The following is a 17,030-nucleotide window of genomic DNA, read 5'->3' as shown; positions in this document are numbered from 1 at the left end:
TCCAGTCCATCTGAGGCTTGCATGCTAGACTCCTCCTCAGCATTAAAGTGCGCATGGGTACATCACACATGTTCCCACTCCCATGGCAATTAAAACTTAATTTTGGAAAAATACTTTGTATTAAAAGGAAAATTATATTAACTAGCTTTCTATTAAAGCAGTACGTTGAATGACAATCGTCCGTGGTCTTACATTATTGGCAGTAATATAGGGGCATATAATATATTGGGGCAGTCATGCCCTAATGGTTAGCGATTCAGACCGAAGTTGCGGGTTTGATTCTCAATACCGGCAGGAAATGACTGAGGTGCCCTTGAGCAAGGCAGCTGCTGTGTTCTTTCATTTTGTACATTGTCAGTAGATCACTGGCAGAACTTGACTCCCATCTGCGCTTCTTTGGGATTTTGGTCTCACGCTAATTTGCCTTTTAGTAAATTTGGCCCTTAGATAGGAAACAACCATTTGATTGACAGGTAAAGTGCAGGTTTAGGGGATCAGGGATATCTAGTTTACTTGCTACTAAGTGCCCCTTAAATATTTTTTAAAGAAGTGAAGGGCCAAATTTGACAAACATCATGATGTTCAGTGATCTCTTCTTTTAAAGCTCTTAATGTAGCAGTACCTTGAAAATAGAACTTTGTTTCCTGGTGCACTAATTAAAACCTGCTCTTAACTCTTAAGTAACATACTAGCCAGCCAATAATATCCAAATATTATTGTCCAGCTCTTACCAGCCACAGTGTAGTGTGCAATATGCATCAGATAGCCAGAGAATGTCAGTATATATATTTCAAACCTATCACACTATATATGTATGTAATAAATCTATAAAATAATGACAGTGTTAAACATTACTTTTGCACAAATATTTATAAACACTTATAAATTTCTCTGACCTGATGCGACAGAAAAAGAATTTCTCCTGCATGAACTCAGTGGATGACGACTCTGGAAAACAGAGAAAGAGATGAATGTGATCAGAATGAATGTGAAAGAAATGGAGAGAGATAAAGAGAGTAAATAAATGAGGAAATTTCCCTCACAGACAAAACCCTATACTAAAGCCAGGTTTTGTAAATGTTTAAAACAGTTTTGTTATTTGAGTCTTCTTCTATTTTTAAAAACTTAATTGACCTCAAACCAAATGTTGTAAAGGTGTGATTCTTCCAAACCAGAGCTGGATGGTTTGGCTCAAGATTGAGCCGAATTGGGGAAAAAAAACGAATGGGGAAAATATCCAGAACCAGGGTCAATTTCAAAGTGGATGGCCACGGTTGTCTACTGGGCAGGCAAAGAGGAACCTTGATCTTGTGTTTAGAGAGAACTATTTGAAGAACAAAACAAGATATATTTTTTTTAACATACTTGACCTCAAATAAGTGTTGCACCAATCCAATAATAAGAATTTTAGATTTGATGGATTCAAGACTTTCAATGGAATTACTGATAATTTTGCTGCCATTTTATTAGGTTTGGATTTAAATAGGATTTATATCAACCCCCACTGCAAATCAGGCTTGGTGGCAAAATTTAGACTTGAAGCTGTTTTCAATGAACAAATCAAACAAAAGTAATTGAAATAGCTCAACACAACAAATGTTTCAAGCGGTTTCCCCAAATTCAGCTGAAAATGCAACTTTTAATGACTTCTGCAGTCTCAAAATTATTTAACCCCTTCATGGCAAACATCTTTAGTACTTAGTAGAACAGCCTTTTGCTGTTATGTCCTGCTGCAAACGAGATGTATAACCAGACACCAGCTTCTGGCAGCGTTTCTGAAGAATCTTAGCTCAATGGCCTCCAGTTCAGTAACATTCTTGGGTTTGCATGTTCTTCAACCACCTTCTTCAAATCTGCAGATTTGACAGATGCCAGATCTTCTAATCGTGATAACTGATCTCTGGCTAATATGGTTCTTCAAACGAATTTGTGGATTTGATTAAAATATCTGGATTCAATTATTACATTATGATATTATTTGCAAATTTATTTTTAAATCATTATTATTGTCCCTGGTTCAATAGGGTAAGAAAGTAGCAGTGGCTAGGACAGACTTTAAGTTTCACCTCCACTTAAAAAGATGCAATCTAATCCTGTTTACATGAAATAAGCTGCTTCTGAGCAGGTTTGAGCTTACGGACCTGCTGCTATGACAGCAACTCCAGGATGAGCTTTGAAAAACCTAACAATCCTTTATCATGTCAAATCGTCAACAATGAAATCCAGCTTATTGAGTAATCCATGTAGGAAGAACAGACCCCAGGCCAGTAGAAAAAATCCTTAGCGTTGAGCCCTGCTATATTAGGCACAGCTAAATGTGCCATTTATTATAATCAGTTTATGTAAAGACGGTTTTAAGTTCACTTAAATTAAAAAATGTTATATTATTTAAAGCCAATTAAATATTAAAAATGATGGCTTTCAATTTATACAGTAATGCTGAATGGCTAGAAGTACTCATTTCAACCCCAGAAACAGATTTATTTTATTTTTTTTAACAGAGATATCAGTAGCAGTAGTAACATAGGCGTAATTTGTAGTTTTTTTTTTGCCATTGTCGAAATTGTCCCCACCACTTTTTGAAACGTCACACCACAGATATAGATCCTAATACAAAAGAAACATCTTCAGTTGACTAGCAGAGTATTCATTTCATTCGCCTGTGTTATATAGAGGGTATATCTGTCCGAGTGTTCGTTGCTGCTGTTTTCAGTCTTCACACGGACTAACGCTTCAATCTAACGCTATTGCTATTGCAGAGACACTATTTGTTTCGGTAAAATCACAAAACAAAATGCACACAAAGGTGTCCCTGCTCTTGATTTACAATCCCTGATGAACTTCTATGGCTTTAATGACAAAAAAATAAATGAAGTATACAAGGGTAGAAACCTCTGGCATGCATAACAAATACTCCATTAGGACACATTCAAACATTAAATGCGAATCTATGCATTTATGCACTGACATTGATTTGGAGATTCAATGTGAAATTATGCATTACAATATAAAAATATATGCAACATTTTTAATGTTAGGTGCAATTAATTGCTATTAATTACAGAATAATTCGGGGTTTTTTAACCGATTGACAGCACTACAGTAGTTTAAATCAGTTCAGTGCACTGCGCATTGGTGGACTGACCTGTTCCGGTGCACATGCTCCAAGATGGAAGCCTGTATGGTGTTGTAAAACTGTAGAACACACTGACATCACGAGGAGCCAGAAACTCCACAAACTTTCTGTCGTTGAACTCATCCTTTCTGCAGTTCAAGATTCCTGCAGCCTGTTCCGAAATGTACACAATCTTCCCCGTGATCAGGGACACCGCAACTGCAAAAATATCCTTCACACACAAAAACACCAAAACAGTTTCAGACACTGCGTTTATGTTCTTCTGTCACATAATGAGCAAAGTCAAGTCACATTTATTTATAAAGCGCTTTTTACAATACAGATAGTTTCAAAGCAGCTTTGCAGAGATAACAGGAAAATAATGCAACAAAGTTTGTTTCCAGAGGAAAATAGCGTCACAGTCCAGCTTAGGTGAGTTCAGTGATGTTTCATTTTTGTTGTAAAAAAGTTATTAATTTAGTTAATTTATGTACATAGCTGCTCTGGAGAAAACCATGATGTCATCGTCCAGCTCAGTTCAGTTCTCATTTAATGGTGTCAATGCAGGCAGATCAGTAATATTGCTGAATATTAAATGTCCCCATCTAAGCAAGCCAAAAGCCAATGGCAACAAAGGTGAGGAACTGAACTGTGTCTAGATGTCCAGCTATCAAGTTCAACTAAACCACCAATATGCAAAAACCTCTGTTTTATGGAGGACTTAAAAACATGAAACTTAAGGCAAATTTTGTATAAAAAATTATTGTATAGAAATTATACAATACTTCCCAACAAGTCTTATTTTAGAGTAATAACATTGTTGTATGTTATATGAGCTGCGTTTCCATTACACTTCAAATTGCGCAAATTGAAATTGCGAATTGAAAATACACCCAATGGAAACATGTAAATTTGCAAAAAACTCCCAAATATCGCAAAAAAGTTTTTACGCTCGCATGAGGTGGTTTTTCAGGCAATTCGAAAAGAGAAATATTTCGCAAAAATGCAATCGCATTTAAAGGTTACCGGCGTACGTAAAAGTCGATCATTCTTTAAAGATGACGCGGTATGTTTGGACAGAAGACGAGACAGAGTTCTTTATTAAACTCATAAAAGACGGGAAATGGCGGGAAATACTGGATTCTAAACAACAAAGAAATATAATATAATTTAAATTATTTTTAAAGAAAAATAATGGCTGGGATATCCATAAACCTACAAATTTTTTTAATTACTTATCGCAAGAGTAATTTATGTTTTAGTCGCATAACAACAGTTAATGGAAACACCGTCATTTCGCAATAGTTTTTTATCGATATTTAGATGCGCAAATCTGTAATAAAAACGCGGCTATATATTAATCTGGGATCTGGGTTCTGCAAATGCAGTCCATCACATGTAGTCTAGGACTATGTAAAGATGTTTATTGTGTTTTAACTGATTTTGGCACAATTAGCTTTCCTCAAAGATATGCTTGCAGAGAGTTTCTGAGCACATAAGTAAGAACCGTTTAAAGGTGTGTGTGTTTGTGTGTGCAACTCACAGCATTTTTGAGTGTATATTCTGAGGTAATACTGTTGATTTCTTCAATGGTGTATGAGGGTACGTCCAGACCGGAGGGCTGACTGTCATTGATCATAAGCATCTGATAGTACTCTTCATTGGCTGCAAAAACAAAGATAAACGTGCCAAGCTTACACACACATGCATTCACAAACACATAAAAACTGCAGAAATGAATTTGTTTGTGGTTGTCTGACCTTTGACTTGTTTGATGCAGCGCAGGGCGTATCTGAGAGTGTGAAGTGTGCTCGCCCGGCCCTTGCTGCGCTTGTCGGGAGGGAGGTGATATTTCAGCTCTTTTAGGGACTTAAAAAGCTCCTTCTGAGTCTTAGCCTTTGCTGATTCTTCACTACTGCGGAGACAACACACATGCAAAAGGACACAGTTATTAATCCCTCTGTCATGATACTTAAAGGGGTCACTGCATGTTTTACAATGTAAAACAGGAATTACTGTAAGACTCCCTCACCAGTCAAAAAGAGGAGCTGATCGACTTAAGTGGTTGTATCGTATAGCTATTTAATGACTGTGGCGGTGTTACCTGCAGCCGCTGGTTGATGGGTTGTCTTGCTCTGAACTGACCAGGCTGAAAGCATTGTTGCTACTGGGAGGGGAAAGACTTTGAGAGTTTGAGCTATAGAAGAAAAATAAGAGGTGAAGAGAACAACAAATTTAAGTGAGACACACAAAACGACTGGAGAATTTCTGACAAGAGGTCAGGGTATTATTATCAAGACTGTTGCTGTTGTTGTTGCATCACAGCCGATTCATCCACACTTGTGTGAGCTGGGGGGGGGGGGCAATGAAGAGAGGGGTGTGTTTGTTTGGGTGTCGATTTCATTTTACAGCACCTTTAAGACTTTAACACTCAACGAATCTCACCTCTTGTTACTCCCAGATGATGCCATGGTTCCATAATCTTTTCCGTTTCCACTGGAACTCCCCACAGACTCATTACCGTGGGATTCATTACTTTGTGACTCGTTACTGTGAGATTCTGTGCCACTTCCACTGGAGCCATTTCCACCCATCTCCATGTCATCATGCATCTGTGTTTGAGGCCTGGGAGAGGTGTGTGGGTCATGACTGCTGTCACTCCCGGCAGAGGCTTCACCCATGCGGTGCATGTGAGACATGGAAACACACGGGGACTCCGGCTCGCCCTCCTCAGACGCGCCCCTGTACATGTAGTGCTTCGGCTCGGCCTCACCTGACATGGACATGGTCAAGCTTTACAGGTCAAAGCTCCCCTGATCCCATTATATTGTTGTAGCTGAGAAAAAGACATATGGTAAGATAAGGTAAATTAATTAATAATTATATTTATTGATTATGGAAGCCATTAATTAATCTCATAGTGTTATATTTGGCTTGAATACCCCACTTTTATAATGAGCGTTTTAAATTTTTAAATTAACATTAGTTAATGAAAGGGTGACACACACACACACGTGACTGTATTAATTAATGAAGAGCAGTTCCAAAAGCTCTTTAGTTCTTATAATATAGCCTACAGCAAAGTCTCACTGGCTTTATTCATCATTCTTCATGCGTTCAGAGTCTGTAGTGCTCATAAAAGTAATACAATATATTGTGAAAGACATGATGGGTTTTATAACATTTTATTTGTAATTTTTACCGTGGGAATGTAAAAGAAAGAAAATAAATATTCGTTTTTTTTTTTTTTTTTTTTTTTTTTTGCATGTATTAATTATCTTACAGATATAGACTGCAATTTACGTGGACTAAAAACACGTTGACCTGCAATGCACTGCACGGTACACTGACACAGTTATGTAAAAGTCGTGCCACCACCGATACCGATTCGTTTAACAGCTGTTCTTAAATGGCATACACGCAGGAATACGGAAAACGTGTATAATATTATATATATATATATATTGTATTATAATTAGTACACCTCAAAAATATAAGAAGACTACACAAAACAAAACGATTTAAAGTACCCGCGCATGCGCAGTATCTGACCGGTTATGCAACACTTTTTGAACGTCTGTGTTAACAAAAGAAGTAACGTTAGTATAAAGCCACAAACCTGCAATAGCACGCTTTATCCACGTTTTATCCCAGGAATTTGTTGGTATCAATGTTTTCCCGGGTTACATTTGTCAGAGTGGGACACGCATAGTGTATTTACAATCCTTCACCGTTCCCGATTCTCTCTGAAGCAGGAGGAGTGGCTCGCGCTCTGACCTGAATTCTGGCCCATCCCCTTCTACTTCCTATTGGCTGGCGCACAAGGGTTCCCATGGAAAACACCACTGAGTGACGTCAACCCGCGCTCATTGGTGAATGGCTCCGCTAGTCTCTTTATGTAAACCGCCAAGGCGCCTCACGTGGAATCCCATGCTGACGTTATGTCGTGGAAAGTGGAGAAACCATATAAAGTTCAAAATAATGTAATCTATATTTATTTAATCATTTTACAATATATGTTGGATTATTGCCATGTTTATTATTTGTATGTGACTGGCATTCAATAAGATAAAATACAATAACAAATATATAAAGTTCAAAACAACGGTACCGTTTCTACCCTATATGAAGATATTTTCTTCATTTAAGAAAATACTATTCGTTACGAGTACTAATGTACTCAATTACATTTAATACAGCGATTTTTTTCGCGACAGCAAAACGCGACCAACGCGTCTACACTGTATTTGCCCTACGTAACTACGTGCGTTTTACGCTGCTTTCTTTACTGACACACTTAAAATGTAATTTGAGTGAACTGTTTTGCATTTTTCTGGTACTGTTTGTAGGCTACGGATCTCTACTGTTACGCTATTTCGTAGTTTGGACCAGACAGTAGGTTTGGACATGGACTGACACATTGACTGTTGTATAACGCCACAGGAGACACACACACCCACATAATAATAGACTTGCTCAGACACCGAATAGTATTTCACTAATAGAGACAGTGAGCATGAAAACATTTGAATTAGTATAAACAGTTTGGACACATGCATACTTTTTCAGGGCTTCAGACTAACACTTAAGAGCAGGAGCACTGCATTTATTTTTATATTTAGCCTACTTATTTAATTATAAAAGTAGCCTACTTTTGTTTTGCATTAATAAGTGCAGAATATTACATGTTTATTTCTTGGAAATGCACATTTGACAATAAAGCACTGAGCTTGAGTTGAGATGCAGATAAAATTTTATTTTTATTAACAACCTTAATGTCGATTTTTATTTTAATTTATTTAATGAAATTAAAAATAAATATTCTACTCTTTTTAAATGTACCATTGTTAGACACAAAAAAACTTTTATATTCAACATAATGCAATGCCATAGATCACTATTTTCCAGAGAGACAAAATGAGATAAATTAACCTCAAAACTGAAAATAAACAAATTTGTGAAACAAATACATTTTGGTCAGCTGTTCGACCTCCTGTCTGTGAGGCTCGTCGTTGTCCTGGATGGTGTCATCCGGGTGTTTTGCAGTGCAGTCGTTGGTGGGGGAAGAGCAGAACGACCTGGATGAGAGTTTTCCCAGTCTCACTGTATACAGTGCAATGAGTGCATATAAAAAAGAATTCACCCCCTTTTCACATTTAGATGTTTTACTACAGCAATAATAGGCAAATCACGGTTAGTTTACTTTAGGTGAAGGGTGTTTGTGCCCTTTTCATGAGAATCCAGTGGACATGAAAGCACACTGATATGTTATTTTGATATCTTTAATTAAACTCACAAAAACGATTCAGCGTGGCATTTCCAGTCTTAGGCCTACACATCAAAGGATTTTTTTTTACACTCGTGTGCAGGTCCCTGTAAAATGTAAATAAACTCCTTAAATGTTAGTTGTATAAAGAGTTACTGGTTGGTCTGTACCTAAAATAATTAAGAAATCTAAAGGGATAGTTCACCCAAAAATCATTTACTTTTGAGTTTCTTTGTTCTGTTGAACACAGAAGATGATATTTTGGAAAATGTGGGCACTGTAAAAAAAGATATGATCAATGAGTCATGATAACATGTTTTTATAATACTTTAACTCATCAAAATAAGTTGATTATACAACTTATAAGTTATACAAAAGTCAACAAAAAAAGTCAGTTTAATATAATTTAAGTTGAAATTACTTATTGTACTTAAAACTTTAAGACAGCAAATGAACTGAAGTTTTTTATTTATTTAGTGTAACCAAACAGTTGCTGGTTTCCATCGACTTCCATTATATAAAAAAAGGAAACTATGGAAGTCAATGGGGTCCATAAACTGTTTGGTTAACAACATTGTTCAAAATATTTTCTTTTGTGTTCAACAGAAGCAACAAACTCATAGAGGTTTAGTGTGAAATGTTCATATTTGGGTGAACTATCTCTAACTGTATATTTCAATGCAAATCCAATTCAATGCATATTTACAGTTAAATAAAATCAGGTTGGCAAGTTAAGGGGGTGAAAATTAACCATGGTTTACGGCGGATTGATTCGCATTAGTATAATCAGTTTTACTACAAATATGGTTAATGTAGCAAAACCATGGTTAATTTTACCATGGTTAAACTATATTAACATGTTTTTTTGTTGTTGTATTTGTCAAAACCATGGACAGTTTTTTCGTGAGGGACAACGCTGGATAGCAAATCTATTAATAATGTCTGATTAAACCCACTGCCTATCTATCACTCAATAAAATAATCATCACATTGCTGAGAGTTTTTTGGAAGTTTTGTACAACCCCAAATCAAGAAAAGTTGGGACATTTTGTTAAATGTAAAAACTGAGATTTGTTAATTCGGTTTAACGTTTATTTAACTGACAAAAGTACAAAGTAAAGATTTCCAATATTTTCACTGGCCAGATTTTGACGGCTGCAACACACAAAAGTTGGGACGGAGGTAAAAATAAATTGAAAAGTTCACAGAATATCCAAGTTAAAGTCCAAGTTCAAGTCTTTTGAACAGTCTACAATAAGTAGGTGAATTGGTAATATGTGAGGGAATCGTGATTGCTTGCAAAGACTGAGACGCTCCTTTTACACTCAAAGATGGGTCATGGGTCATGGCTCATCACTTTAATGTGCCAAATATCATGAGAGAATTGTCCAGCAATTCAAAAATCACATTTCTCAGTGCAAGATTGCAAAGAATTTAGGTATTTCGCCATCTACCATACATAATATTGTGAGAAGATTCAGGGAATCCAGAGAAATCTCAGTCTGTGTTGGGCAAGGCAGGAAACTTCTGTTGAATGTGCGTGACCTTTGACCCCTCAACAGCTTTGCATGAGAAACAGTCATGCTACTCTGTTAAATACAGTCACATGTGCTGAGAAAACCTTGTCATTTAACACAGTCAGATGCTGCATCAAGAAATGCCACTTGAAGGAGAAAGCTATACATCAGTTATATGTGGAGATCCGGCGAGTTCTCTGGGCCCGAGCTCATCTCAGATGGTCTAGAAGACAGTGGACATGTGTGCTGTGGTCCGATGAGTCCATGTTTCAGTTTGTTTTTGGGAAAAACAGACATTGAGTTCCAACAGATGGAAGGGACCATCCAGACTTTCATCAGTGACAGGTGCAAGAGCAAACATCTGCCATGGGATGGGTGACTTGCATGTGTGTGAAGGTACTATTGACGTGGAGGCGTATGTTGGGATTTTACATCTTTCCTGGGAAGCAAGACAATGCCAGGCCTCATTCTGCACAGGCTACAACAGTGGTTTGGTGGGAACTCTACACCGTACAGTAGATGTGCTTGACTGGTCTGACTGCAGTCCAGATCTGGCTCTTATTGAACATGTATGACCCATCATGAAAAGGACGACCACACACTGTTGAACAGATGTGTCTGGTCAGGCGAGATTAGGCTGAAATTCCACATGGAAAACTTCAACAATTAGTATGCTCAATTCCCAAACATTTAAAAACTGTAATGAAAAGGGAAGGTGATGTGACAGTGGTGAACATGCCTCTGTCCCAACTTTTTGGGAGCCATCAAAATAAAAATTGGTTTATATTTACAAAAACATTAAAGTTGGAAGAGAATGAACAAATCACTGATTCTTGATTTTATTATATTTGACAAAATGTCCCAACTTTTGATTTGTGGTTGTATTTTGTTTGGTTTAACATTGCCTTTGCGAGTATGACTCTCGCAGTTCATCGGCTTTCGTATTAGCAGAACTTGCACGCAGCCACGACAAAACTGACCACAGGCTTCTAGGGATTTCATTTTGGTTGTCGTTTGTTGAAATAAATAAAAATGAAGAAAAACAGCGTGTGTGAATGTGAATGTGACCCACAATCTCTTGATTCCCTTCCGTGGCCATATGGGAAAGTAAACACGACAATAAAACTCCAGTCACATTTAAACGTTTCCAACAAAGAAATGGATCGACTTCTTTCAGCTGGTTGAACACATACTGTATTTTTATTGGGACATTTCTACCGTGTGTCGGCTAAAGCAGCAGCGACTGTTGTCATGGTAACCAGTGACTGCAATTCTACAAAACTAGTTAAAACAAATGATCATGTGATGCAATAAAATAGCTTCTCTTCCCTGCAAACGATGCCATGGAGAATGACTGTGAATGTTTCATTTAATGGCAAAAAAACAAAACAAAAGGTGCAGGTCTCAATAATTTCAGTAGCAGAGGACGATCCTCTTAAGAGATCCCAGCATGCAACGCAGCATGACGTAGCTTCACATTCACTATATAGTTGGCATAGTGAAGAGCAGGTTATCCAAGATCTGCATTAGAAAGCAAAAATAATTCCATAATACTTTTGAGCTGCATTAATACCAGCACAGCTCTGTAAGATGTCTCCTTTTTTAAAACAGATTTCAAGTCTTGAAATACCATTTCTTTCCATTTTTTTTTCTATGCATCTACAGTACTGTGCAAAAGCCAGTTATTGCTGTAGTGTGTCAGTAGGAAATATCAGTGTACATTACCAAACATTCCTTTTGCCATTACTTGCAATAATCCAGGGAGATTTCTGTATGCACAACAGCCGGTATGAACTGTCTTGGAGACGTTGACACAGTTCTTATGGATTTAGTCCATCTCAGTTTTTTCTGTATCCTCAAGGAATCCCAGATGATGGTGAGATCAGATCTCCACGTGGAGCACCGGCTGTTCTCACTGGATTATTACAATTAATGGCAAAATTAATGTTTGGAAATGTAAACTGATCTGACACACTACAGCAAAAGATATATGAAATTGGTTTTGGTGAAAATACTAACGTGCCTAAGACTTTTGCACAGTACTGTGTATCATTTTTCTAATGTAACAATTTCTTTTTTTTCCAAATCAAACAGAAATTATAAAGAGTTCAATGAAAACAACTTTAATTTCTATGAAACGGGCGAGACAGAGCAAAGCCTGTATTAAAGGTTTCAGTGAAATCAAAGGTCATCATCAGTGTAACACACAGCAGCACGAGTGCACACGCACACACTCTCATGACAGGTTTACAGTTGCACGTTTACGTCTGCATATTGCACTAAGGCATCAAAACATCCCATAATAGCATATGGAGTGGAGCCAATGGACATCGGAGCACGACCTGCTCTAGTATAAATTGTAATTTATTTGATAGACACAAATCTTAATTCTTATTCTCTCATATACCATAACAGCGCAGTAAATGAATGTACAATTCTCTGGAATGTTGGCGCTAAACTCTCTGCATCGCTCGTAATAATCTCACATAATATCACAGTACACAGTCTTTCCCTCCCATTCACACATACGCATAATCAGTGTAAAAAATATCATGCTCAGCGCATCTACACATCTCTAGTCACACAGCCAGCAAGAAAAGCAGCACTAGAGACAGCTTGTTATCAGCAGTAAAAACCGTGTGTGCTTCCAAATATAGACATTATTATTACCACTGTCTGAGCTGTCAGTAGACGGTAGCAGTCACGACCTCCCCTTTTTGGTCCGCTGAGTCTTTTGTGCAGATATTCTGACTAAATAGGCCTTTGAAATCTCGAGTTTCAATATGCATTTGAATCTGTGAATTTCTCTCAAATTAACAGGCACCAAAACAAGCAATTTTCATGGACTGTACCATTAAACAACAAGTTTGGCTACGATGCTGTGCTTACATTTAGACAAGGAATATATTTGATGGCTAGCACCATATAACAAACGTGAGATCTGCTCAACCTAGAGGAGAGGAGGGATGTTGGGGTGTTTGTTCAAAGTGATCCTCAATCAAATATCTGGTGTGTGTGAAGCCTCTTCAATTTTACAGCAGATTCAATTATACAGTATTCCTGCCAGACTTGTCCATAAAGTAGTACTGTGGCATATAGGAACAGTGCTTTACCTTTACAACGCTTAAAACTCATAAAATATTTATACCATCACATGATTCCAGTGTTTTTAAGACCATTTCTCATAATAAAGTAGTCTGGCACATACAGTTAAAAAAAAAAAAAAAAAAAAAAAAAAAAAAATTTCAAAAGCAATTACAAACAAAAAGTTTCTTGTGCAGTGAGGCACATGTTTACCTTTTGGTCTGATAAGATGCACTTCCTCTGAGCTTGTGCTCTGATTGGTCCGTTTTCAAAAGTCCCGATATGTTAACATGGTGATACAAAAACAACAACAACAACAACAACAACAACAACAAAAAAACCTTTCTGGATGGCCAAAACCTGCTTTGCTGTTTGAAGGTTTAGGAACTCCGCTTTCCCTCCAGAAGGACAGACTGGAGTTGTTTATTGTTTTTGATTTTTCAGTGGAGGAAGAAAATGCAGAAGTTTGTCACCTTCTATAAGGCAATTACATCCAATGTCAAGTCCGGGTTTTTGCATGGCTCTACTATGATCAGAGGCAGTTGATTTTCAACACAACAAACCAGAGTTTTTCCTTTATTCCTGCAGACTCTATAGACCTCTGAAGAACATTTAGATCCATGCGATTTGGCCATCGATTTCCAAAGATCATAAATAAGCTGGTTTTACGGCAGTAAACAGTTTTGCTGCACTTTGCTGAACCCTGGCTTCAGTTTGGAGAGATGTTTGTGTGGCCAGATGTTAGTGTTTATGAAGGGTGAGCCACAATGTGAGCCATCCAGTTGACTTTGGTGGTCCAACTCTCTCGCAGAGCTTCATCAAACTTCTGCCGGAACTGTTTGAGGGCCTCCTCGTCAGTTTTACCTAATGCCAGAGAGTCCTGGAAAACAAACATACAGCTGCTGTCACTCCATTCATTGCTAGCATGTATTCATTTGTTAATTTATTTTGAATGGCATTGACCTAATTCGATGTTATAATGCTTTCATTCTGTTTTGTGTGATATTCTTTTCTTTATTTTTTGACTTGCAGTATACCAACTCAAAATAAATAAATAAATAAATGACAGGCGTATAAACAAAGATACAGATCAACATAGTAGCATGTTAAATATAACTGACAGGGCATTTACAAAGATCTATGGACATTGGGATTACATGTTTTAGCTTCTTCTCTTCCCCTTTTCTTTTTACTCCCCTACCTCTATCTACTCTGTATCTCTTCTCCCTTCCAACCTCCCAGAGACAGCCAGGAAGTGAAGGAAAAGATAAGATAAGAGATATTTACAACAAAAACAACAAAATAATACTAATTTGAGCAAAAGACGAAGGAAGAAAAGAGGAGAAAACAAATCTCATAAATAATACTACTGAGTAATTGTATTTATGATTAATAGAATTTTCATACTGTGGTGTGCAAGGTTTTTCACATATAAATGCATATGTGAGGCATGAATTAGATTCTAGCTTTGGTTATTGTTTAAGAATCAGAGAAGGGAATGTTAACTGATATCTAAGTGCAGCTGCATATCTCTCCTAATGTGAAGCCATCGTATGACTGAGATTCTGTCTTTTATTTCAATTGAGTAATATTGTTTTCTTGCAATAAGAGGGGAACTGTGAGTCCTGAAGAGAGAGATTACTTTGAGAGATGTCTTTTAAGAGACAAATATGCGAGGGCAGAGAATTTGTAATCAGAGAAATTTATTGGTAACATCGTTCAAAAATTGATTAATGGCATGTTAAGGTTTCAATGAGTGCATTTGTCTTCAGTGCAAGTTGCTAGTCCCATTTTAAACATCTTGTGTTGTGTAATATGTCTTCAATGTAAGAGTTTTTACTGGATCAGTTGTGTGTTCACATTTGTAGTTATGTTGAATGTTTTTCTGAATTCCTGATGATAAGATCCTTCTCCATTGTTTCACTGTATGTATGGATGAAATTAGTGTATAATTTTGTCTGAATGACCCATTCTTGACACATAGTTTTGTTTATTAAACCGTTATATCCATGCTTTATTGTGTCTGTGTTTGCTGCTCACAAATCAAAGTCACTTAAAAGTCTTGATCTAGCTATAATATATGCTATTACCCTGCTAGTACTTTATACAGTAGAAAAAGGTTATTCTTTATTGACTAGGAAGATCATTTATTTACTAGAATTGATAACTGATTACGCTGTCTGTTCGTTGGATGAACTGATTAAATAATTGTACTATTAATTCTGCTACAGTCAATTCTAAAACTAATCAAAATATTTATAATTATACATTCACACTTCACATATTATTCTACAATTAATTTATATTTCTTTCTTAACAGTGAGAATGTAATTAATTTATTATTAGTGGAGTGTTGTGTATATTATTTGAGAATAGTAATTGGTGATTTGTTGATATTCAAGTCATAGCTATGACATAAAAGTGAGATGATGTGTGGTTTGAGATCATGGCTTGTTAATTTGTATTAATTTGCCAATTGCCACAAAGCAGTTAATGTTGTTCTACATGCATTTGTGTATGCCTTCACAAGCACTGTAAAAGCTGTGTTTGTGATGTGCAACACGCAAAATGGGACATTTGCAAGGTTGTTTGAAAATATGCTTTATTTGTGCTTTCCGCAAGGCCACTAGTGTTGCAGAAACTACACCTTTAAATAGATAGAAAAGTATATTCTTCAGTGACATGGTCAAGTTTTAACACTGAAGATTAGTAGTGTCGTGTCTGTAAAGTTGATCAACAAAGTTTGTCAACAGTAAGGGCTACTGTTTTTTTAGCATATTGTTTTTTTTTGGTTAAGTTTATTAAATTGTTTAGATACTGTACTTCTGGTTTGTGTGTTTGCTTTTCCACATGGGTTGTTCTAGTTGTGTTGTTTCTTTGCTAAGACTTCATTTTTGGAAGACTAATTTAGGTTATTGGATGGAGATATTGACCGATTATCCAAGCTGCTCTTTTCCAAACAATGAAAGTGGAAGGATACCAGTGGCTTTCTAGGTCCATAAAGGAAATAGCAATACCATAAAAACACCATATAATGTCGGTTTTTAAGTCTCACTGATCTTTACCTTTCCTTAATCTCAGTTGGCCAAACACTGACTCATATTTTCTGAATAATTATAGGTGTCCGGAAACAGTATTCAATACGTCATGACTTAACAAGCAGATATATAAGACTATATATTCCAATTCTTCTGAGGCCATACTATAGCTTTGTGTGAGGAACTGACAACATTTCCTTTTGCCATAGCTCGCAAATACAGTTTACTTGATCAAACCTGGGCATTCACAATATGCATAACAACCAATTAAGTTTCTTCGTTATGTACTGTATATACATAATGCACAAGGAAACCAAGATTTTCAGTGAACTTGTTAAATATCTTTTCCTCGCTCTAACACATCAATATGTATGATTTGAAATTTAGCATGAATTTGTGTGGATTCATTTTGTTGCTTGTCAGTGTTGTTGGAGCTTGACCGTCCCATTCGCTTACCATTTCATATTGGTTTTGAGCAGTTTGAGAGTGAATAAATGACAGTTTTCATTTTCGGGTGTACTATCCTTTGAAGGAGAGGGAATTCTGCGCTGTACGTGTCTCTTTACCTTTAAATACTGGATATCTTTGACAGACGTAAGCTCTGGCAGTCCTGCTGTGAGCATCAGAGCAAAGAGTGTGATGAACAGATTTCCATTCTTCCTTAGAATCAGATACGCGTCCTCACAGTATTGCCTAAAACTACATATGTACAAAGCACTATGTTAGATTAGTGTCCTATATCATAAGAAATGATGAAAAAGAGAAATGGAATTGTGCATTAATAGGGAGGGAGATAAAGTGAAGTCAGTCACTAACTTTCCAAATTTCTCAGTGTTGCCCGTTTTTCCCTGTTGAATCACGTGGATGAAGTCGTGTGTGAGGATGAAAGGAACACGCTCACGCTTGATCCCAAACTTGGACTTAAAGTTTCCTAGGATATGGCCAAAGTCTATGTGGAAGAGCTGAATCACACATACACACACACACACACACACACACACACACGGTTT

General features: G+C 36.8%; 2 protein-coding genes across 6 annotated transcripts in view; both read right to left on the bottom strand.

Annotated features, from left to right (window-relative positions):
* The window catches only part of LOC307167711 (period circadian protein homolog 2-like), a 30,888-nt gene extending 23,994 nt beyond the window's left edge, over positions 1-6,894 (bottom strand). For 4 of the 5 annotated variants that reach the window (XR_013822849.1, XR_013822850.1, XM_079886984.1 and 1 more), the window contains exons 1-7: positions 6,735-6,863; positions 5,561-5,951; positions 5,220-5,312; positions 4,876-5,030; positions 4,659-4,780; positions 3,146-3,347; positions 897-948 (exon numbers count right to left, since the gene is read on the bottom strand). Coding sequence is in view for 3 of the 5 variants with exons in the window: in XM_079886984.1 (XP_079743110.1) it covers positions 897-948; positions 3,146-3,347; positions 4,659-4,780; positions 4,876-5,030; positions 5,220-5,312; positions 5,561-5,901 (965 nt within the window). In the remaining 2 variants the exon portion in view is untranslated. Of the gene's footprint in view, positions 1-896; positions 949-3,145; positions 3,348-4,658; positions 4,781-4,875; positions 5,031-5,219; positions 5,313-5,560; positions 5,952-6,734 lie in introns of all 5 variants that reach the window. The other variant, XM_079886986.1, reaches the window with a different exon arrangement.
* Positions 6,895-11,074: 4,180 nt separating this feature from the next.
* The window catches only part of pik3cb (phosphatidylinositol-4,5-bisphosphate 3-kinase, catalytic subunit beta), a 71,537-nt gene continuing 65,581 nt past the window's right edge, over positions 11,075-17,030 (bottom strand). Inside the window, exons 22-24 of the mRNA XM_079885912.1 lie at positions 16,837-16,982; positions 16,587-16,719; positions 11,075-13,862 (exon numbers count right to left, since the gene is read on the bottom strand). Coding sequence (XP_079742038.1) covers positions 13,731-13,862; positions 16,587-16,719; positions 16,837-16,982 — 411 coding nt within the window. The 3' untranslated portion in view covers positions 11,075-13,730. The remainder of the gene's footprint in view (positions 13,863-16,586; positions 16,720-16,836; positions 16,983-17,030) is intronic.

Source organism: Squalius cephalus (assembly GCF_949319135.1).
Source record: "Squalius cephalus genome assembly, chromosome: 11".
NCBI classification, from domain to species: Eukaryota; Metazoa; Chordata; class Actinopteri; order Cypriniformes; family Leuciscidae; genus Squalius; species Squalius cephalus.
This window is presented reverse-complemented; position numbering and strand designations above follow the sequence as displayed.